The following is a 23010-nucleotide window of genomic DNA, read 5'->3' on the forward strand; positions in this document are numbered from 1 at the left end:
GATCAAAGATGGGGGCGGGGCGGGGGAAGGGGGGAAGACAAGACTTTAACAATCATCTTGGCTGTCTGCTTGTGCCCAGCTAAGTCATAAGGAAGATCATCCCCTGAATAGTCACACACACACACACACACAGGTTCCACCCACCTGAACCAGAAGCCTAGCCTGCTGCAGTGGCACTCAGGCCCCAAGGGCTCTTTGGGGCCTTTATAGGATAATTCCATCTCCATTAGAGCTGATTATGTCACAATAAATACCATGTTTTGGTGCGGCTTTATAAGACTCACTGGAGAACTTTCCCACTTAGCATCTAGTCATCCCGAACCTGAGTCAAGTTAGAAGGCTTGAAGAGTGTATCTATCACCAGGTGGGTGAGTAGAGCGGACCCCACCCTCACACTCCAGCCACCCCCACAAACCACCAGGGCTGGTGGGCTCTAGCATGGACTGCTGGCACAGGACTCCAGGCCATTGAGACCTGCCTGAACCTCTGGCATGTGTGCAGGCATGTGTACCTTTTGTACCACACCTATGTGTGGAAGAGGAATAACCGACACAAATCCAGAGAGACTTCAGTGCAACCCAGAACTTTCCAATACCTTCATTCCTCCAGCAAACGTTTGCTGTTAAATCCTTGCTAGGTGTCAAGTACTGTCTGTTTCCTTCAGACAAACATCCTTGTCTGACCCAGTGTGTTTTCTAATGACACAGTCACAGTCTGAAAATGGTAGGAAACTCACATCCAAACAGCATCTTGCAAACAACTCGCATGGAGTTGTGCATAAAGCACACAGCGTCCCAGGTCTTGTGGGTTCACCACACCGCACTCACATCATGTGCTACATGCATGCATATGCTCAGCTCCACACGTGCTCACCCTCGGAGCCCTGGCATACCACAAGCCCCTCCCTCCCCAGATGTGACTTCCTCTCGCCCAACCACATGTCACAGTAATAACAACTGAGATTTGACTAGAGCTTTCTGCCGTCCTGTCCGTGTGGTTTTCAGGCATGACCTTATTTGATCCTCCTGCTAACTCTCCCAAGCAGGACTAACATCTTCCAAATCAGCAAACGGAGACTTGGGGAAGTGAAGTGACTGGTCCCACGACCAGCTGGACACCTATGGCTCACACCTATCATCCTAGCTATTCAGGAGGCTGTGATCCAAGGATCACAGTTCAAAGCCAGCCGGGGCAGAAAAGAAGTCCCCATGACACTTTTTTTTTTTTTTTTTTGCCATGCCTGCTGGCAAGCACTCTACCACTAAGCCACATTCCCAGCTTCCCGTGAGACTCTTATCTCCAATGAACCCCTCAAAAATCAGAAGTGGCACTGTAGCTCACTGTAGCTCACGATGCCAGCTTTGAACAAGAGTCCAGGGACAGTGCCCTAGCCCCTGAGTTCAAGTCCCACTACTCCCAGTACTGGCACAAAACAAAGTGATAAAAAAGAAAGACAAAATCTAAAAACTAATTAGCTGAGGCTGACTCTATGGCCTGTGTCCCCACTATTGTAAAGTATGACACACACGTGTGCACACACACAAATTATCTCAAACAACTCTCATATTTACACACAAATCCACACTCAAATACAGGCTCACATGCTCATACATGCACTCATAAATCTACTCACTCATATACCAACAGTGTCTACACAGACACACACACACTCAGACACAGCCTCTGCTAGAACACACCCTCACTCTCGTGGACATTTGCACTCACACACTCTCAGAAGACCAAAGCTTCCTTTCTATCATCCTGATCAAAGGCCACAATTAACCCCAACACCTGTAATTAACCCTTCCTTTCCTCCTCCAGGGGAGATGTCTGGACCCGCTTCTCAGGGGCAGGTACCAAGGCCAAGATACCCTTCCATACAGGGCCAGGAGAACTGGGTACCTTGTGGCTGCTGGGGGGGAGGAGATAATCTGAGAAAAGGAGATGGGCAGAGGGAGGCCCTGGAAAACCAGGCCTTTCCTACTGACAGGCATGGTGATTGGGCAGCCAGCAGCTGTGGGTGGCAGAGAGATTTCCTTTGTACCAGACAGTTTTGTCTGGGTCTATGGGACCCTTGGAGAAAAGCCTCTTGAAGGCACAGGTGGGTTGCAGGTGTTTCCCAGCATGTCAGACACACCAGCCCATTCTGCCACATGCGTCGGGGGAGGTGAGGGCCAGGGCCTCTCTGCACAGTAGCTCCTGGCTAACCTTCACCATGACAGATCAGTGTAGTTAAAGCAGAGAACACCTGGATTCTAATCCTGCCGCTAGTACCTGTGAGTTGTGCAACCTTTGGGCATGTCCTGTGAACTGTTGGAGCCTCAGTTTCCTCTTTTTATTGTGTGCCCATGCTGGGGCTTGAACTTAGGGCCTGGATGCTGTCCCTGAGCTTCTTTTGATCAAGGATAGTGTTCTATCACTTGAGTCATAGAGGCTGTACTTGTACTTCTGACGTGTGTGTGTGTGTGTGTGTGTGTGTGTGTGTGTAGCTAAAAGTCTCCCAGACTTTCTTGCCAGGACTAGTTTTGAACTGTGATCTTTACATTGGTAGCCTCCTGAGTAGCTAAGATTACAGGTGTGAACCACCAGTGCCTGGCTCTGGTCTTCCTGTAAAGTGATGATGACAATGTCTGCTTCTAAAATGAGATTAACATGTCTGATCCATCTAACAGCCAGCCGCACTTGAATCACAGAAAGCCTGAGGTTTCTAAACAGAGATGCTCTGGACCTCCTGTGGGTTGGTGCATCCCCAGAGGTCCTAGGGGTGTGTGTGTGTGTGTGTGTGTGTGTGTGAGAGAGAGAGAGAGAGAGAGAGAGAGAGAGAGAGAGAGAGAGAGAGAGAGAGAGAGAGAGAGAGAGATACTCTCCTAGAACTGTTATTAAGAGGTAAAACGTCCTTGGGTCTCCACCCCATTCTCGCCCAGGCCTAGATTCCAAAATCGAATTCAGTCTCCAGGCCGCGGGTGAGAGTCGGAATGGCTCAGGGCGGCTGGGCTGCGGATCCGGGGCTCAGAGATCCCCGGGGACTAGCGCGTGGGGGCGCTGGCGTTTCAAAGCCGGGTCTGGGGGACAGAGGGCTCTCAGAGGCTCTCCAGACTCTTCGGACTGGCCCTCCCTCTTTCTCCTCCCCCTCCTCCCCTCCTCCCGGTGCCAGCCCGGCCCCTTTAAAAGACATTCCTGGGGGCGTGGCCTCGGTGACGTCAGCGAGGGACATGAATGAACAGGAGCGAGTTCTCACCCAACTTCCATTAAGGACTCGGGGCTGGAGGGGCGCAGGTTGTGCGCGCCGGGCGGGCGGGAGCGGGACACCCAGGCCGGCGTGTGGGCGCGCGGGCGCGCGGGCGAGCGGGAGCCAGGCACCGGGGATCGGGCACACAGCGGGACGCGCGGCATGGAGCACCGGGCAGCCAGTGCCTGCTTCGCCCTGCTGTGGGGCTGCACGCTGGCCGTGGCCGTGGCGGCGCAGGGCAAGGAAGGTGAGTGTCCGCGCGCGCGCGGCGGGGACCCCGGGACCCCGGGTCCCCGAGATCCCGAGGCCGGGAGGATCTCCGCGAGCGCGGCTTGGGGCACTGTGCAGCCCATCGGGGCGCGCTGGGGACGGGAGGACGCGCGGGCTGGGACCCGGCGTGGACACCGACTCCCGAGAGCTCCGGCGCGCGGGGCTCGGGCGCCGCGGGGAAGGGGGCGCGGCGCGCGCCACGCGGCGGCGGCCGGGGGGGCGGCTCGGGGAACGTGTCCCGGCGAGGGGTCGCGAGGAGAAGGGGACGCCGGGGGCGGGGGGAGCGCTTTCCGCCGCATCCGCTTCTCGGTAGCCTGAGCTCGCCGATCTCACTCGCCCCGAGTTCGTGGGGAAGGCACTGCGGTGGCGGCCTCGCTTTTGGGGGAAGGGGGCTTCTCGGTGGGCGCGAAGGGCCGCCGAAGCCGCTGATCTTTAGGGAGTCCCCGGTGGTGAGCCCGGGAGGGGCCGGGGTCCGTCCTGGCCGCGCGCCCCTCTCTCTCCCACGGCTGGGGACCGGTGAGGGGCCACGGGCGAGGACAGGAAGTCCCCGAGTCAAGTGCTCTGAATAAGGGGTGACTCAGAACGAGGAAATGCGGCAGGTGGAGGTGCGGCCTCCCAAGGTGTGGAGCCGTCACCCTAGGGCCACCAGGAGTCAGGGAACCCGGGGGTGGGGGGCTGATTCACCCCCCGCCGCCCTGGGCTTCCTGGAGCTGGGCGGCCGCGGCGGGTGCGCGGACGTGGAGCCTCACTTAGGGGGTGGCAGAGAGAACGGGGGCGCCTGCCCCGGGCTGGAACCTCCCTGTGCACCCACCCAGCCGAGGCTGGCTGCAGCTTCCCCCACGGTAGCAGCTTCTTTCCCCCGCCGCTGGCCGGGCCGAGCGCGGCTCCCGCGGGCTCCACCAGGGGGAAGCGCAGGGGAAACCTGGGCGCGAAGTTTTCCTTGAGCCTCTCCTTCTTTCTCCGCCTCTGGACTGAGCTGAAAGTTTTGCATTGTGGGGCGGATAAAGAGGGGCTAAAGCTCTGGAGGTGGAGGGCAGAGGGTCGCATCCCCGGGCGGGCCAGGGTCTTGGGTCCACCTGAGAGCTCTGGAAGCCAGGAGAGCGCAGCAGGGATTTTTGAGATTTCTGCGAACCTCCTCACACATCCCCTTTCGATCCTCCCCCTTCCTGAGGACGGTGGCTGGAGAGAAGGGGAGACAGCTGGAATCACAGGCCTCTCTCCTGAGCTGTGTGGGGATTAGGCGATCGCTTTGCAGAGGCCCCGTCTCCAACCTTCCCCCCCCAACCTCAGCCCCAACTGCCATGTCCTGTCCCTCTGTGGGCGTCTCTCCCCCAGCCGCAGTGACTAGCTCAGTCCCCGTGTGTTGGAGGAGGAAAGGGACGTCGGTTGTGCTGGAGTGATGCAACACGCTTTCTCTCCACTCCTGGGGACTCCCCGGTGTGGCTTGGGAGGGGGTTTGTGGCCCCGCTGGCAGCTGCTGATTTCCCTTCCTTGCAAAGTGAAAACTGAGATTTAGGCTGGGAGCGTTGGATCCACCTGGAGAAGCACTGGGGGTGGACAGGAGGCACCCATGCCCTCTCTACTCCCTCACCCAGCTGCGCTCGGACTACTCTTCCTTTCCTGCCCACACCCTTGGGTTTGGAAACCCAGATGAAACCTGTTAGGGCCTCAGCAGCCACTGAATCTTCCCTCCTTTACAAACAGAGACACTGAGATAGGCCTGATCTTTCCCAGGACTCTGAACAGAGTTTCTGACCTGACCATCTGGCTTCTTGGACTGCCATGGCCAAGAGTCCTGGTGGCATGATGGGTTTTGCTGGGAAGTGAGCTGGGCTGGGCACGGCAGGACCTGCCCACTGAGCTTTGAGGCTGCCGGGGAAGGGATTGAGGGAAGCTGAGGAGCACGGCAAGGCCTGAGGCCTCTTGCTTCTTTCTGCAAAGGACCTGTTATGTTCTCCAGTCCTTCTGTGAGCCTGCCACTTCCTCGCCTTCTTAGGAATGAGCTGATCTTAGTCAAGAAAGGAAACTTAGGGGTGTCTGGGAGTTGACAGTGGGGGACAAGTCTGGAGAGAATGTGGACTCCGAGGGGACATTCAGGGTGGGGCTTCAGGCAGGTTTTTTTTTTGTTTGTTTGTTTTCTTTTTTCCTTGATCATAGCAGGTAAGGGCACGGAAGGGGCGAGGTAAGTCCATCTTTCAGGAAGCCCTATGTTGGTGTGGGCAGGGAAGGGGGGGAAGGCTAATAGGACCCTAGGTTGACCCTTTTCAGGGAAGCTAGGCCTGGAGGAAATGGGAGAAAATCGCTGTGTGCCTCAGGGCCCTGATGGGGTGGAGGGGGACCCGGCTGGGCTGCCTGGTTCCTGGTGGTTGGTTCTAGGGAATTTCCTGGGAAGGGGCTGTGGCTGAGTCCCGGGGGAGGCCCATTCCTGGGTGAAGGCCTCTTTTCTTCTCAGATTGAGTCCTGTGATACTTCTAGAGGGAGACTCACACTGGAAGTGGAGAGGCCCGCAGCCTCCTGCCAAGTTAACCCTTCAGAGCCCTTTCTTTCAGGAATACAGAGATCAGCTCCCTGCCTGATGGTGTGTGTGTGTGTGTGTGTGTGTGTGTGTGTGTGTGTGTGTGTGTGTGTGGACTATCAGAAACACTCACCAGTGACCTCCTACCCTCCCAGCTGGAGCCAGGAACCCCCCAGATTCCTTCCTGTGTAGCTGGAATATTCCACTTGCTAGTGGGGTCAATGAGTCTTCCAAGCCCAGGCCTTGGACATGTCTGAACAAATCCCTGCCCCCAGCCACCCCTCCAGCCACCCTCCTCCACTCCACAGCCGGTGCCACCGTGGGCCAGGTGCCACATCGGATTTCCTCTTCCCTGGTTTGGGCTGCCAGACCCTTCCTAGAGAGATTTGGCCTGGTCACAGTCAGGGTGAAAGCGCTTCACACCAATCCTCAGGGTATTATTATCATCATTATTTCTATTATTATTTTGTGCTAGTTCTGGGGCTTGAACTCAGAGCCTGGGTGCTGTTGCTAAGCTTCTTTCCTCAAGGTTAGCACTCTACCACTTGAGCCACAGCTCTATTTCTGGATTTTGGGTAGTTATTTGGAGGTAAGAGTCTCATGGATTTCCCGGCCGGAGCTGGCTTTGAATCTCAATCCTCAGATCCCATTCTCCTGGATTGCTAAGTATGAGCCACTAGCACCTGGAAAGGATTTTTAGACTACGCATAGGGCCAGGACCCACCAACCCACCTGCCATGTCTCCAACCTAGACATTCCCCCATTCCTCCAGTGTTCCCTGTGGAGTCCACAAGAGTGTTGAATTGAAAATGGAGGTAGAACAGAGTTTGGAGTCTTGGCTGCAGCTGTTGAGCTTGGCAGAGAAGCAGGGCAGGACCCATGGGAGGTGTTTGGGGGCTGGGCCAGGTCTAGGGAAGCCCTTCCTGGAAGTGGGTCCCTCTGCCTGGCTCTCATGCCTCCTCACTGGGGGGGGCAGGACGTCCTGGCACCTGGTCCCTCTGGGCTTGGGAAGTCCCCTCCCTAAGAGGGTTTCCATCAGGCAGTCTTGGCAGGACCATGGGGTGCAACTTTCCCAGGTTAAAAGGGAACCTTACCAGCTGTGTGTACTTTCAGGCCCCTCCTATAGAGGCCCCTGTGGATTCAGGCTTCACCCTACCCTGCTGGGTGGTTTTTATGATGGGAAAGTCGCTTCCTAGGTGCCCCTCCCCCTCAGCCATTTTGCCTGTTAAATTCAGTGCCAGGACTCGTGTGTGTACATATGGGGGGGGATGTGGCCCATGTGGAGTCAAGGTGTTTGATGCTAGGGGATGTGTAAAAAGGAGACACCGGAGTCTCCAGGGCCCACGTGTGTGTGAAAGTGCTCCCAAGGGGCCTTTTCGAGGAAGCAGATGAGGCAGCCTGTCACATAATACCTCCACCTCCCCCCCCCATACACACACACTCCCTGCTGGCTTTGCGGCTCTGCCCAGCTGCTTTTCTCTCACTGGGCTGAATCCTGTCCCCATCTTTCCTGCTGGGTGCTGCCGGTGGGCGTGTGTAGTGGAGTCCTGGCTTGCAGACAAGAGGCCCAGGCCGGACCCGAGCCAACTGGAGCTTGAACTCCTTACCATCACTTGTCTCAAGGCTGGCCTTTTTACCACTCAAGTCACACCTCCACTTGGGACACTTTTTTTGGTGCTTCACTGGAGATAAGAGGCCCTGGCTTTGAACTGTGATCCTCTGATCTCAGCCTCCTGTGTAGCTAGGAGTACAGGTGTGAGTACCCGTGCCAGGCTAAATCTTCTCCCTTCTCAGGACATGGCCACTTGAGGCTCCAGGGAAGCTGGGGAGGGGGGAAGACGGTCCCTCCTGGCTCACTTGTCTCTCTCTGTCTCTCCACAGTTGTCCTGTTGGATTTTGCTGCAGCGAAAGGGGAACTTGGCTGGCTCACGCACCCCTATGGCAAAGGGGTAAGTCAGCCTTGGGAGCAGGGAAAGGCATGGGTATGGGGCAGCTGGTCCCCTTAGATCAAAAGCTCAGCCTCCCACCTCCAGCTAGAAGTCAGCAGCCGAGGCCAGGGCTGGCTGGAGCTGCACAGTGGAGAAATGGCCCAGAGGTGGCTTAGCTGGGGAGGCCCTAGCAGAAGGGGAGCTTTGGTGCCCTGAGGAACCTATGGACCCCTGTTTAGGCTTCTTGGAAGGGAAGAGGTCAAAGGCCCCTTCTCTTAGAGGTCTCATCCCAGGAAGTAAGGGGGAAGGAGAGATAAGGAGCAGTGAATCCCTTTCTGCCTGCCCCTCAGCTACTGCTGTTCCTTCTGGCTGGTGGTGCCCATCTGCATCACCTCCACCTAGTACCCACCTTCCAGCTGCCATGCCGTAACTGGTACCCTAGACTGGAGGCTGGATCCTTTCCCTGACTTTGCATATGACTCATATGTGGTCTTAGAGAAGATACTATGATTTCTAGGCCTCAATCCTTCCCCCAGACAATGCTGACTTAATCCTGGACCTGTGTCCTTGAGATGTGTGGTAGCCTGTCACTGTTCACCACTGCATGGGGCCTGGGGTGTGCTCTGAACTGACTTCTTTTTTGGGGGGGGGTCGGTCCTGGGGCTTAAACTCGAGGCCTGGGCATTGTCACTGAGGTCTTCAGCTCCAGGCTAATGTTCTACGACGTTGAGCCACTGCACCACTTCCAGTTTTCTAGTGGTTAATTGGAGATAAGAGTCTCAGCAGGGGCCGGGAGTGTAGCCTAGTGGTAGAGTGCCTGCCTAGCAAGCATAAAGCCCTGGGTTCGATTCCTTGGTATCACATACACAGAAAAAACTGCAAGTGGTAATGTGGCTAAAGTGGCAGGGAGCTAGCCTTGAACAAAAAGTGTTCAAGGACAGTGCCCAGGGCCTGAGTTCAAGCCCCGGGACTGGCAAAAAAAAAAAAAAAAAAAGTCTCATCAACTTTTGTGCCCGGGCTGACTTGAACTTTGATCTTCAGATCTCAGATTTCTGTGTAGCGAGGATTACAGGTATGAGCTACCAGTGCCCAGCTAAGCTGACTTCCAAGACCCCAGAGTCTCCCACTGGGAGGCAGCTATGTGACTCTGCCAGTTCTAGTACAGAGTAGGAACATGAGTCCCAGCCAATGTCATACCAGCAGGCCAGGCCACTTTCCTCATCCTCTCTAGTTTTGCTCTTTGATTTAGTGGAGACTTTCTGAGCTCTTACTGTGTGTCAGGGAGGCCCTGGGGTGTGTGTGTGGGAGATGCAGATTGAATGAGATGGAGGAAGTCAGCGTGTTTTATTGGAGCTAGGGTAGGCATTGTCTGTGCCAAGTGCTGTGCCAGAGGGGACATGGAAATGGGAAGGGAGGGGGGAACCTTCCTGGCAGCTGAGCTATATTCTGCAGGAGGTGGAGGGGGGCGGCTAAATGACCATCGATCTGTTCCAAAGCCCACATGTGAGAAGATCATCGGTTGCTTTGGTTTCATACATACATGGACGCACATGATACATGGTGATCAGAAATGTCAATGATATAAGAATGCAAGCCGGGCTCTGGTGGCTCACGTCTCTCATCCTAGCTACTCGGGAGGCCTAGATCCGAGGATCCCAATTCAAAGCCAGCCCAGGCAGAAAGTCCATGAGACTCTTATCTCCAATGAATCATCAGAAAATGGGAAGTGGAGCCATGGCTCAAGGTGGGAGAGTACTAGTAGTCTTGAGCAGAAAAAGAGCTCAGGGGCAGTGCCCAAGCCCCCAAGCTCAAGCTCCACAGCCCCCCCCCCAAAAAGAATGTAATACCAACCACCTTCCATGGCTGTCCCCCCCTCTGGGTACTGTGCTTAGTATCTTGCAGACATTCTGCCTTTGAGCCCCCACCCAGAGTCCTGTGAGATAAATCTGTTTCCACTGTAAGATAGGGACCTTGAAGCTCAGAGAGCTTTAGTGACCAGGTAGAGGTCACTCCCTGTAGCCTAGTCTAATAGAGATATGCAGATAGGACCAGAAACCCCAAGGGTAGATCCTGGCTTGCCTGCTTCCAGTTGTCCCTCTCCAGGTCTCTGTAGAATGGGAAAAACTGTGAAATATCTTCTTCCTGGTGCCTGGTTTGGCTAGCTGGGCCTCAGTTTCCCCCAGGTGTCTACCCACAGTAATCTCTGTCCCCTTCCCCACCCCGCACAGTGGGACTTGATGCAGAATATCATGAACGACGTGCCCATCTACATGTACTCGGTGTGCAATGTGGTGGCCGGTGACCAGGACAATTGGTTACGCACCAACTGGGTGTACCGGGAGGAGGCCGAGCGCATCTTCATCGAGCTCAAGTTTACGGTGCGTGATTGCAACAGCTTCCCAGGCGGTGCCAGCTCCTGTAAGGAGACCTTCAACCTCTACTACGCCGAGTCAGATGTGGACTATGGCACCAACTTCCAGAAGCGCCAGTTCACCAAAATCGACACCATTGCCCCTGACGAGATCACGGTCAGCAGTGACTTCGAGGCACGCCATGTGAAGCTGAACGTGGAGGAGCGTTCTGTGGGGCCTCTCAGCCGCAAGGGCTTCTACCTGGCCTTCCAGGACCTGGGTGCCTGCGTGGCACTGCTGTCTGTCCGTGTCTACTATAAGAAATGCCCTGAGCTGCTGAAGAGCCTGGCTCGCTTCCCTGAGACCATTGCGGGCTCCGATGCACCCTCCCTGGCCACCGTGGCTGGCACCTGCGTGGACCATGCTGTCGTGCCCCCTGGGGGCGAGGAGCCTCGTATGCACTGTGCAGTGGATGGCGAGTGGCTGGTACCCATTGGGCAGTGCCTGTGCCAGGAGGGCTATGAGAAGGTGGAGGATGCCTGCCAGGGTGAGTGAGTGGTGGGGGGTTCTTGGGATGGCAGGGAAAGAGTGCTGAGGTGAGGGGAGAGTGTAACTCTGGTTGAGCCTCATTTTCCCCCTCAGCTCTGATAGGCACTGTGGCTCTGATGGTTAAAGCTACAGACTGTGGATATGAGTCTCCTTAGTGAAGACCAATTCATTCATTGAGAATGAATGAATGAATGAAGAAGTGATATAGTAGGACTGCCTGGGTTCAATTCCAGCCCTAGCTACGTAACTGTTAATTTATGGCCATCTCCTTTAACTGTGCCCAGGTTTCACCCACTGTAAAATGGAGCTGAACATAGTATCTGTCTGTAGGGTGGTTATGATATAATCAAATGACTTCATACTCGTAAAGTGTTTAGGTCAGTGCCTGACACATAAATACTTTTAAGTGGAGCTGTTATTTTTAATTCATCCCACAAACAGTTTCTCCGTATCTGCTCTGTGCCAACAACTGTGATCTGGTCCTGGGAACCAACTCAGTTCCCCTTATTTACCCACTGGGTGACCCTAGGCAAGCCACAAACTCTCTGGGCCCCAGACTCCTCTTGGTTAATGAAGAGTTAATTGAATCAGACCCAGAGATTGAGGTTAGAATCAGCCCCTCTATATCCAGGGTGCCCACAAATCCACACTCTCTCTGGGGGCTTGATGGGTGACAAATTGAGCCCCAGAAAGGGAGTGGAAGAGGCGTAGGCATTTGGAGCTCCCTCTGAGGGGGCTAAGGACACTTAGGAATGACAGCAGTGGTGACTCTTGGAGTCTGTGGGGGCGGGACCTCGGAGGAATGCAGGGACCTGTCCCCTCTCTACTGGGAGCTTCTAGGCTGAGATAAAAAGTGGGTGTGGAGAGCCAGGCACTAGTGGCTCACACCTGTAATCCTAGCTACCCAGGAGACTGAGATCTGAGGATTACAGTTCAAAGCCAGCCTGGGCAGGAAAGTCTGTGAGACATCTCCAGTTAACCACCAGAAAACAGGAAGTAGTGCTGTGACTCAAGTGGTAGAGCAATAGCCTTGAGCTGAATTGCTCAGGGACGGTGCCCCAGCCCAGAGTTAAAGCACCAGAATCAGAAAAAAAAGTGGGTATGGAGAAATTGGGGGCTGGGGGCCCCCCAGGTACATACCTGCCGAGAGACACTGGGCAAGTCCTTCCTCATCTTTGGCCTCTGATGAGTAAAATGGAAAAAATCCACCTTTACCAACAGATTCCATTGTGATTTCCAGCCGTGACAAACTCAGTGTACTGGGGTTTGAACTCAGAGCCTCGTGCTCCCTTGATTTGCTTGCTTGGCTAGCACTCCACTCTTTAAACAACAACTCTCGTCTGGCTTTTTTTTTTTTTTTAAATTCCTGCTTGGGCTGGCTTTGAACTATGATCCTCTAGATCTTAAGCCTCCTGAGTAGTGAAGATTACAGGTGTGAGTCACTGGAGTTGGTCTACCAAAGTCCTTTCTTAAGACCTTGCTCAGAGTCCTTTCTGATGGTCACCACTTCATTACTGCAGACCGTGAGCCCTACAAGACCTCTAAGCCTTTCTGGCCATGAGATGGATGCTGATGTGGCCTCCACATCATCGCCCATGTTCCCGTTTCCCTCTGCTGAGTGAGCCCCTTCCCAGGCAGCCCGTGTTTAAGTGACCTCAGACAGTGGCTTTGGGGCGGGGGTGAGGGGTGCGTCAGTCTGTCCAGCAGCCTTTCCAGCATGACATCCTTCCACAAGAATGCGAGGCGGGGGGAACAGTGGAAGCCTTCCACATGTGATTCGGGCCCTGAAGAGATAAGGGGGGGTGAGGGGGTGTCTCCAGGCAGCGGGCAGCCCCTTCTGTCTGGGGGTTCTGGCAGGCCTGGCATGAGGAGGACTCAGGCCAGTGGGAGGAAGCATTCCCAAGCTGTCAGGGCCCTCTCAGTGGCCAGCTGCCTATTGCTCTGGATTTTCCTCTTTGGGGCTCCCCTGTTTGAGAACCCCTAGGCTTGCTCCACACTCAGGAACTCTTGTCCACAACAGGGGTGGGGAGAGCATGGGTGATTTGCTTTTTCTCCCAGTGCTTTATCTGGACACTCTGCTGCTAGCCTCAGTGAACAGAAGAGGAAACCGAGGCTCAGAAAGGTGGAAACAGGCTCAGCTAGGAGGTGGCTGTATCAGGGTTTGTACCTTGGCTGCACGAGGCTGTGGCAGGTCAGGAAATGGAGCGGGAAATGAGCAGTTCCTTTGGAATCCCTGACTCAGCTCCTGGCCCCAAGACCCAGGGCAGCCTCGGGAGGGTGGGTCCTAGCGGAGGGCAGGGGCATCCATCAGTGGCAGGGGTGATGGTTGGGCAAAAAAGCTGGCACAGAGGAAGGCATCATTCCTCCTTGCTCAGCCTTCTCCAAGATATAGCTCCAGATTCCTCACAGAGCCCAGAGAGGGGGCATGGCACCCTGCGGGCCCCCAGCATTTGATCAAGATCACCCCCTGGGCAGTGGTGAGGAAGCCTAGAAGAGCTCAGCAAAGAGTTAAATAAATGGGCTGTGGAAGGGAGGCACCTCCCAGGTGCCGCCAGGTGGGCACACTGCCCAGCCGCACTCTGAGAGCTATGTCAGGAATGAGCCAGCTTCCAGCACTCCCAGCTCAGCTCAGTGGACAGTGGAGTCACTCAGGCTGACCGCCGTCCCTCCCCTGAGGTTGCTTTGTCTCTGCTTCCTGCCGCTGGCAGCTGAGCTGGCAGGGCCCCGGCTGGCGCCTTGGCCCAGGGAGTGCACTGGCCAGGTAAGCAGGTGGCTGGCGGCCTCATCTGGGAAGCTCAGTCCAGCGTCTGGGACCTCTCTCCCTTTGGGGGAATGTCCCCTCAGGACTCCAGTTTCACCACCCTTCCGTGTGTCGGGGTACCCCATCCCAGAGTACCGTATTCAGAACGGGGGAGGGCACTATCTCATTTTACAGATGAGGAAACAGACTAAGAGGAAAACAGGATGAAAGCATGACAATACACTGTCCCCCGTGTGTGTGCTGGTACTGGGATTTGAACTCTAGGTTTCACACTCTTACTTGGCTTTGTGTGTGTGCACGCCTGTCGTGGGACTTGAACTCTAGGTTAGCTTTTTCTATTCAAGGATGACGCTCTTAGCCCTCGAACCACAGCTCCACACCCAGCTTGTTGCTGGTTCATTGGAGATCAGAGTCTCATGGATTTGTCTGTCCAGGCTGGCTTTGAACTGCAGTTATCAGATCTTAGCTTCGTGAGTAGCTAGGATTTCAGGTGTGAGCCTCCAGTGCCCAGGCATAGTCATTCCTGGTGTGTGTAACCATGGGAAGTCCCCTCTGAGCCTCATTCTTCCCCTCTGGAAAGTGACAGAGCCCAGCCCCTGGCCCAGGCCTAGCCCAAGGTCCCCAGCTGCCAGGTGACCCTTCCCCTAAGCAGGGGTGGCTCTGGCCAGAAGAGTCCTCTGGCAGGTGTTCTTGGTCTATAGCAGGTCTGCCTGAATACTATTGTATTATTACACATAGAGGGCTATGACTCTCAAGCCCCCCTGAGGAGGCCTTCTCTGTTATCCTCAGGGGCCAGGTGCCTTCCCACTCTGACCCCTACCCTGGTTCAGGTGGTAGATATGACCTCCTTGGCTCACCTGCCCCACCTTTGGCTCTAGACCCTGAGCTCCACCAGGCGGGCTCCTCCCTCCACTGCCACCGGAAGGTAAATGGGTCCCCAGAACGGAAGGAAGGAGGCAGGGAGAACAAACAGGAGATAAAAGCTGGTGGTGGGAAAAGGTGGTGGTGTGGTGGGGGGAGGTAGAGCAGAGCAGGAGGGGGAGGGGAAGTGCTCCCTGACATGGTAGAGGATTGTGTGTATGTGTGTGAAGTCCCTCCTTCTGCAGGGACCCCCAAACCTGCTAGGCAACAAGAAATCACTGGGCCTAAAGTTATCAGCTGCCCTCCTTGGCTTCCTTGATAAGTTGCGCCCGCCCACTGTCTGTCAGGGCTTGGAGACAAAGTCCAGGCATCCTTAGGCTGAGGTGGGGCCTGTGGCCACCCACTGGGCCTGGCTTGCGGAATTGTCACCGTGACCTCTTAACCTCACGGCCCAGCAGGTGACTGGGACTTCAGGGAGGGGCCCCACGGGTGCTGGGGTGCTGGACTTGCGTCAAGCAGAGGGCGTCTGTCCCTGAGTCACCCCACGCTGCCACCTGAGGGGCAGGCATCGGGAACTGGAAAAACCGGGGTACAGCCCTAGGTGCAGCCACGGTGCCCCAGTTCTGCTGAAGTGGCTCAGGCCTGCCAGGCAGCTGAGTCCAGAGACCTGGGGCCAGGCTCAGGCCACCTAGGTGGGTGTACAAGTGGATGGTATCCAGGGACTCCCAGTTCACTCCCATTCCCTCTTTCCTTCCTTCATTTCTTCACACACCTTGGTTCAGGCAACATTAACTGAGCAACTGCTTCCTACCAGACCCTGTGCTGGGCCATGGTACACAGATAAGTCATACCCATCTCTGCTCCCGGGGACTGTCAGTCTCATGCAGGCTCCTCATATCTCCTCACAGAGATAGTTTCAAATGAAGCATGAATGCCACGTCAGGCTGTGCTCTCCCCTGGAGCTGAAAAGGTGTTTATCTGTCTCACCACCCAGCTCCCAACATGGTGCCAGACACGTAGGATGCACTCACTTGTGTTTGGTAAACATGAACTTGAGTAACTGATACCTAGTGGGTTGACAGAATTGGGAAGCCTGGAAGGACTACCTAGAGGAACTTAATAAGCTGGGCACTGAAGGATGCATAGGAGTTTGCTTGTTGACAAAGGGACAGTGGTGTTCTGTGTACATGGATGTGTTTGTGTGTTTAACTCCTGTCTCTACTTGCTTGCCCAGAATGCCAGGAAATCTGTCCAGATTGGAGGATTGCTGGAGTCCCCTTCAGGGATTCTGGGCCCCCCTTGAGCACTTTAAACTCTGGCAGTACCTGGGGGAGCCCCCCCAGCCTCCCAGCAGTTGGGGCAGCACATTCTTGGCAGGCTAGCGCATGCCTGGTTGATGCTGACTCTCCATGCATTATCTTGTGCATCCGCTGCGGAAATCTCCAAATTCCCTCTTTCCTGCCTGCAGCGGGTGGGCCACCCCCGGGCTCTGGGGCACAAGAATGGAACCCATCTCTTCCCCCACTTCCTCCTGGCATGGGGCTGAGGGGCATGGGCGCCCTCTCCCCTGGGAGGAGGGCACACAGGGGATGGCAGGTGTCTTAAGCCCTTGCCTGGGATGGGAGGGTACCCCTATGGTTCTTGGGGTCAAGCTTACTGCCCTTAAACCCCTCAACAGTTCAGCTAGGGTGCAGGCATCTCAGCCAACAAGCTGAGGGGGGAGTGGGGACCCCAGAATAAACATGGCCCAGCTTCCTGGAATGTCATTTTCACTTGAAAATCTGCGAGGAGGAGAGAGCTATTTTTGTATTATCGCAGATATGCAAACACACACATGGATTTCTTAAATCCGCCAGCAGACTTGAAAGACATCTGAGGCTTTGGGAGACCACTTTAGCTAATCCCACAGCCTCCTGGGCTGGGGTCTACACTTCTCCCAGGCCGATGCAGGCATGCCTGGCTGGAAGAAACCTGGGGTGGGGCACCTCCCCCTCCCACAGCTCTGAAATGAGTCTTCAGATGGTTCTGGTGGTTGAAGCAGGTCAGGACTTCTCCAGTCTCTCGCAGAGCTTCCATGTCTCTTTGCTCCAGACTGATGTGGGAAAGGAGAGACGATGTCAGGCATCCTGCTTGTGTCTCGTCACGGAGCGGTTGTTCGGCCCTTCTGGGCCTTCGTCTCACTGGCAATGTAGAGTGAATGCCAGCAGTTCCTATGTGTAACTGGTGCATGATGGGAAATAGATGGATGCACACAGAAGGTGCTCATTGTGCTTGTGCTCCAGGCTCCCCCCCCCCCCGCCCCTGCCCTTCTCCCGTGCAGATCAGGAGCTCACCCTGGGCCTCTGCTGTCGTGCTCAGGGGTCCTCCTCAGCAGTCCTCCTGTCTGCCTGTGTCTGATCTCTCAGGCTGAGGCAGGATGTGTTTTTGTGTGCATGTACCACCTTGAGAGGCCACAAAGTGGCGGCTGCCTGACTCATTACCTAACACCTTACAGACTGGCTGTCTTTGAAGCCAGCCCCCCTCACTGTCATCTCTCCTACCTCTGCTCGCTGAAAGGAACTCCCTGCCCTGCACTCCAGCCTCAGGGTGAACAGGCCTGGCTCTGTCATGGTCTTTGGGTCAAGGTACTTGGGCTCCCCTGGAGGGCTGTCAGGAGACCGACTGCCTCACCTCTCAGGCACCCTGTGTGCAGATCTAATTGTCAGTGTCCCTAATGTTAGACCTTCCATGGCTCCCATGGCCCACAGGACGAAATCCAGACTTGTAGGCCTGGCGTTCAGGGTCCTTCTCCACTGCCACACTCCCTGCCTCATCCTACTGCCCTGTGCACAGATGGCTCCTCGCTTACTGTAGGCCGTGACTTTCCTTACCCCTCTCTCCTTCAGAATCTGAACCCTGTTGAACTCTTACAGCTCTGCTAAGCCCCAGGGGTGACTCCTCAGATTCCTGTCTTAAGTTCATTTCCCATCTCCACCCACTTTGCCCAGCTCTTTGGGTAGGGATTGCTCCCTGTGATTTAAGGGCTTTGGTTTCATCTCAGGGTCTGTGCGGGGACCAGGCAGAAGAGAGGCTCAGAGAACAAACACCCATAAATGTGGCACTGAGCTTGGAGGTGGCTGAGGATGCTCTTAAGATTAAGCTAAGGAAAGCTGGACACTGGTGGTTCGTACCTGCAATCCGAGCTATAGGGAGCTGAGATCTAGAGGACGACAGTTCAAGGGCAGCCCAGGCAGAAAAGTCCTCAAAGGCTCCATCTCCAAAATAACCAGCAAAAAGCAGGGCTGGAAAGCTGGGTGCGGTGGCTCACGCCTGTAACCCTAGCTATTCAGGAGGCTGAGATCTGAGGGCCAAGGTTCAAAGCCAGCTCCAGCACAAAAGGACCTGAGACTCTTATCTCCAATTAACCTCTAGAAAAAAACTGGGAAGTGAGGCTTGGCTCAAAGGAGGGTGGTAGCCTTGAGCTGTAGACCTCAGGGACAATGCCCAGGCCCAGGGGTAGGGCTGCAGCCGTGAGCTAAACAGCTCAGAGACAGTGCCCAAGCCCCATGACCCACCAAAAAAAAAAAGAAAGAAAAAGCAGGGCTGGAGGCATGGATTAAGTTCTCTGTCCTGAGTTCAAACCCTGGGAGCAGCAAATAAAAAACTAGAGGGAGTAGTTATAAACTTTGGAAGGGAGGACCCCAGGGTGTCCCCACTCTGGCCATTTCCACAGCTACCAAGCTGTGGATAGTCCTGCACAGGGAGCCTGTGTCTGAGCAGTTTCCTGTCTGTGGAGCCAGGAAGGGGCTGGGGGCAGGGGCAGGATAGGACGGATGGTAGGAAGAAAAAGTCTTTGGAGTCAGGTGCCTGCACTCCTGGCCAGCTGGGCTGAGCTGGACCTGGGGAAAGAGAGCCACTTCCTGCTGTCCTGTGGGTGGTGGAAACAGGTCCAGGGAAAATGCTGGAGGTTTGGCCTTTCCTGCTTCCTGGTGGACCAGCCCCGGAACAGGAAGCCCGGTCGGGTCTGGGCTGAAGGAACCCATGGTAGGGCGGGGGGTGGGGGGAAGGTGGCAGGAGACATCCTGAACTAGGAAAGTTGGCTGATCAATTCGTTGGTCAATCAACAAACAGCAGTAGCTCAGCGGACTGTCCCTACCCTGAAGTGCACAGATCAAAGGTGATAAGCCAGGCAAATACTCTGCTCAGTCACTCAGGCGCTGAGCTGACAGGGTGGGTGGTAAGATTCTTAGGAAGCTGAAAAAAGAGGCGTGGATCTCAAGTGGCAAACTCAGGGGCGTAGGCTTCCTGTGGGAGGCTGTGAGGAGTGAGGCCCAGTGGCGTGGACATGGGGGAGGCTCTTCTGGTGCCCAGCGTGTGCTGGCTGCTGGCCATGCATGTTCTCCTTGGCTAGGTGAGAAACCAGGTACACAGAGATGGACTCCCTCACTTGGCAGGGGTCCCCACAATGGGGTATTTTTTTTTTTAATTCCAAATCTGATCTCCAAGCATTGCACTCTTGCCTATTAGCTTTTTCACTCAAAGCTGGCACTCTCCCACTTGAGCTGCACCTGCCCTCCAGCCTTTGGGTGGTTGATTGGAGATAAGACTCTCCATAGCATTCTCTGGTTGGCCTCAAAGCATGATTCTCAGATCTCAACCTCCTAAGAGGCTAGGAGTGAGCCACTGACAGCCAGCAGGGAGGCACAGGTCGAGTTGACCTTGTACCCTTGCATCTGGCAGCCTGTTCTCCGGGATTCTTCAAGTCCGAGGCGTCTGAGAGCTCCTGCCTGGCATGCCCCGAGCACACACTGCCGTCCCCGGAGGGTGCCACCTCCTGTGACTGTGAAGAGGGCTACTTCCGGGCACCAAAGGACCCGCTGTCCATGCCCTGTACCCGTGAGTCTCGCTGAGTCCAGGCAGGGGGGTGGCCAGTGAGATTGTGACTGGGTAGCTGATGCTTGTCCTCTGTCCCCTCCAGGCCCACCCTCTGCCCCTCACTACCTCACAGCTGTGGGCATGGGTGCCAAGGTGGAGCTGCGCTGGACACCCCCCCAGGACACCGGGGGCCGCGAGGACATTGTGTACCGGGTAACCTGCGAGCAGTGCTGGCCAGAGTCTGGAGATTGTGGGCCCTGCGAGGCCAGCGTGCGCTACTCGGAGCCCCCACACGCCCTGACCCACACCAGTGTGACCGTCAGCGACCTGGAGCCGCACATGAACTACACCTTTGCCGTGGAGGCCCGCAATGGTGTCTCGGGCCTGGTAACAAGCCGCAGCTTCCGCACTGCCAGCGTCAGCATCAACCAGACAGGTGAGGCCCAGGACGGCGGCAGTGACGGTGCCTTGCTGGCAAGGGAAGGAGTGGAGGCTGTCCACGTAGGACGTGAGGAAGAACAGGCAGTCAGGGCCTGGCTGCACCCAAAGAGAAGCAGCAGAGCTACTCAGGAGGCAGAGCTCAGGAGCATGGTGGTTTGAGGGCATCCAGCCCAGGCAAAAAGTAAGCCAGGTATGGCGGGTGGTACATGGGAAATATAGATACTGTCAAGGTTCAAAACGATGAGGCCCTACCCCAAACATTAAAGCAAAACGGGATGGGATGGGGGGGACATTGTGGGACATGTACTCGGCTCCGGAGCTACCTCTGAGCTCTAGGACTGTGGACAAATTCCAGGTTCCTTTCTGGGTGTCCACAGGTCATACCAGAGCTGTTGGGGGCTGGGCAGGGTATCGGTGTTAAGGCTCCTAGAGCAGGGCCTCTCATGGAGCACAGTGGCACCAGCTGTTACTTCAGTCTTATTACCTGTGCGAGTGAATGTCATGGCCAGTCCCTGGAGGGATGAGGCAGGGGTGGGGGGCATTCTGGAGCCGGAAGTTCACACCCTGCATCCCCTGCCGGCTCCTTATGCTCCTCCTCTCCCCTTCATCTTACCCAGAGCCCCCCAAAGTGAGGCTGGAGGGCCGCAGTACCACTTCGCTGAGTGTCACCTGGACAATCCCTGCACCCCAGCAGAGCCGGGTGTGGAAGTACGAGGTGACCTACCGCAAGAAGGTAACTCATGGGGACAGTGCTGACCGTGGCGGGCCACAGAAGTGTTTGCCATACCACACGGCCACCTGAGGAAATGGGTCTGGGGTCTGCCAGGGCAGTGCTAAGGAGATATGAAGTGAAAGAATTTCTCCTCCTCAGGGGAAGGGGGGACTTGGCTTCTTGGGGATCAGAAGCCCTGGGGCTGGGTCTTGAGTTGGGCATTTGCTGGTATCTGATCTCAGGTGAGCCATTTGGCCTCTCAGGGCCTCAGTGTCTTCTTTTGTAAGAAGAGCATGCAGTTAGCCAACCCTGGGGAGCCACTTGCTTGCTAGACTTTTTTTGGAGGGGAGATGAGGTGGCTTGGAGGCCCCTGCCCTGCCTTCACCACTCCTCTGCCTGCACCACCACAGGGAGACGCCAACAGCTACAACGTGCGTCGCACCGAGGGCTTCTCTGTGACCCTGGAGGACCTGACTCCCGACACCGTCTACCTGGTGCAGGTGCAGGCACTGACACAGGAGGGCCAGGGGGCCGGCAGCAAATTGCATGAGTTCCAGACGCTGTGTGAGTTGGGGGATTGGAACCTGGGTCAAACCCTGGCCCTGAAACGGAGCAATGGCATACCCAGGGAGGAAGCTCACAAATGTGTTACATACCTCTCTTTCCTTGGTCATCCTGGAAGGGAGGGTCAGTACGGAGGCTCTGGGATGTCTGCCTGTAAGGACAGAGTTGTAAGGGAGACAGGCTGTGGGAGGAACTGGCTGGTCTGAGTTTGAATCATGCATTGCAGAGCCAGTGTCTCCCCCCATCCCCCCCACACCTGGGATAGCTGTGTGAAACCTTCAGGACTGCAGGAATAATTATCCCCAGACTCTCACTAAAAGCACTCCAGTAGCTGTAGATGCCCAGGTGTCTTTGATACCTTAAGAGGACCCTAGCTAGGCTTAGCAGGGGGTGTTACTATGATTTGGGGGAGCGGCTCCCTGTGATCAGCTGTTCTTTTCCAATAGCCATCGAAGGATCTGGCAACATGGCACTGATCGGTGGTTTGGCTGTTGGCATCGCCATGCTTCTGGTGCTGGCAGGAGTCGGCTTTTTCATCCACCGCAGGTTGGTCGGAGCTGAACCTGGGCTCCCAGGGGCTTAGGTAGGACTGGGAAGGCCAAGGCCAGTTCCTGATCTGAGAAATGGATCACATTGGTCCAGTTGGATCCTATCAGATCCCTGTCTCCAGGGCGATGTGTGGACATACCACTGTGTGATTGGGAAGAGCTGGGTGTGTCCGGAGGCTCGGTAGGCGATGGTCGTGGTGTCTGTGTTTGTTGTTAACTCTGTCCACACTCGCTCTGGACACTGCATGGGGAGGAAGCTCTAATGAGCAAAGCCTTCATTATGGCTACTTAAGGGGCTATTATGGGGCGTAGATCCTCCAGCGTGAGTCCTGGCTTGCTCACTTCCGCAGCCTTCCCCACGCCCTCTGCTGATAGACAGAGGCGGGCAGAGTGCTGGGTACAGAGTCCTCTCAGGACCAGGCTCCATTGGCTCCTCTGGCCAGAGAGCACACAGAGTGGGAGATGGGAGTGGGATGTGCACGCGTGTGTACGCATGTGTGCATGAGCACGATCTGTGCTGACCTCCCTGTGTGTGTTCCCATGTGGTCCTTCTAGGAGGAGGAAGCTGCGAGCTCGTCAGTCCTCGGAGGATGTCTACTTCTCCAAGTCAGGTGAGAGGCAGCCCCTTCCCCTCTTCCCAAGGACTCCCCCAGATTGGCGGTGGAGATGGGGGCAGCCAGGGCGTTCCAGGGCTCCTGGGGCTAAGCTGGAAGGTCCTTGCTTCACATCCTGGCCCATGTCTCCTGGGGTCCTCTTCCCAAGCTGTCTGTGACCCCACCCCTCCTCCTTCCCCCAGAGCAACTGAAGCCCCTGAAAACCTACGTGGACCCCCACACCTATGAAGACCCCAACCAGGCTGTGCTCAAGTTCACCACCGAGATCCACCCATCCTGTGTCACCCGGCAGAAGGTGATTGGAGCAGGTGAGGCAGGCGTACCTGTGGTACAGCAGAAGGCTGGTGATGGGGAGGGGGGTCCAGGCTGGGCCTGCTTGAAGCCTGGACTCACAAGGGCAACTCCTCTACTTTGCCTGTCCGCAGGAGAATTTGGGGAGGTGTACAAGGGGACACTGAAGGCGTCCTCGGGGAAGAAAGAGGTGCCTGTGGCCATCAAGACACTGAAAGCAGGCTACACGGAGAAGCAGCGGATAGACTTCCTAAGCGAAGCCAGCATCATGGGGCAGTTTAGCCACCACAACATCATCCGCCTGGAGGGCGTGATCTCCAAATGTGAGTCCTGAAAGACCCTTGGGTGATCATGTGATTGGTAGAGGAGGGGAGGTGGTCCTGTGTTAGGCCCGCCCACCTCTCACCTGTGCCCCCACCCTACAGACAAACCCATGATGATCATCACAGAGTACATGGAGAACGGGGCCCTGGACAAGTTCCTCCGGGTAAGGAAGCAGGCAGTGGTGGAGGCTGGTGGCCG

General features: G+C 55.9%; 1 protein-coding gene across 2 annotated transcripts in view; it reads left to right on the top strand.

Moving 5' to 3' along the window:
• Positions 1-3316: 3316 nt before the first annotated feature.
• The window catches only part of Epha2 (EPH receptor A2), a 28498-nt gene continuing 8804 nt past the window's right edge, over positions 3317-23010 (top strand). The window contains exons 1-13 of one of the 2 annotated variants that reach the window (XM_090335744.1): positions 3908-4191; positions 6399-6420; positions 7896-7963; positions 10171-10840; positions 19184-19339; positions 19422-19754; positions 20377-20492; positions 20882-21035; positions 21482-21581; positions 22139-22194; positions 22380-22505; positions 22623-22811; positions 22914-22975. In XM_090335744.1, the coding sequence (XP_090191870.1) occupies positions 4090-4191; positions 6399-6420; positions 7896-7963; positions 10171-10840; positions 19184-19339; positions 19422-19754; positions 20377-20492; positions 20882-21035; positions 21482-21581; positions 22139-22194; positions 22380-22505; positions 22623-22811; positions 22914-22975 (2154 nt within the window). In that variant the 5' untranslated portion in view covers positions 3908-4089. Of the gene's footprint in view, positions 3477-3907; positions 4192-6398; positions 6421-7895; positions 7964-10170; positions 10841-19183; positions 19340-19421; positions 19755-20376; positions 20493-20881; positions 21036-21481; positions 21582-22138; positions 22195-22379; positions 22506-22622; positions 22812-22913; positions 22976-23010 lie in introns of those variants that run through there. The other variant, XM_090335743.1, reaches the window with a different exon arrangement.

This window comes from Megascapheus bottae, chromosome 6 (assembly GCF_031878675.1).
Source record: "Megascapheus bottae isolate mThoBot1 chromosome 6, mThoBot2.hap1, whole genome shotgun sequence".
NCBI classification, from domain to species: Eukaryota; Metazoa; Chordata; class Mammalia; order Rodentia; family Geomyidae; genus Megascapheus; species Megascapheus bottae.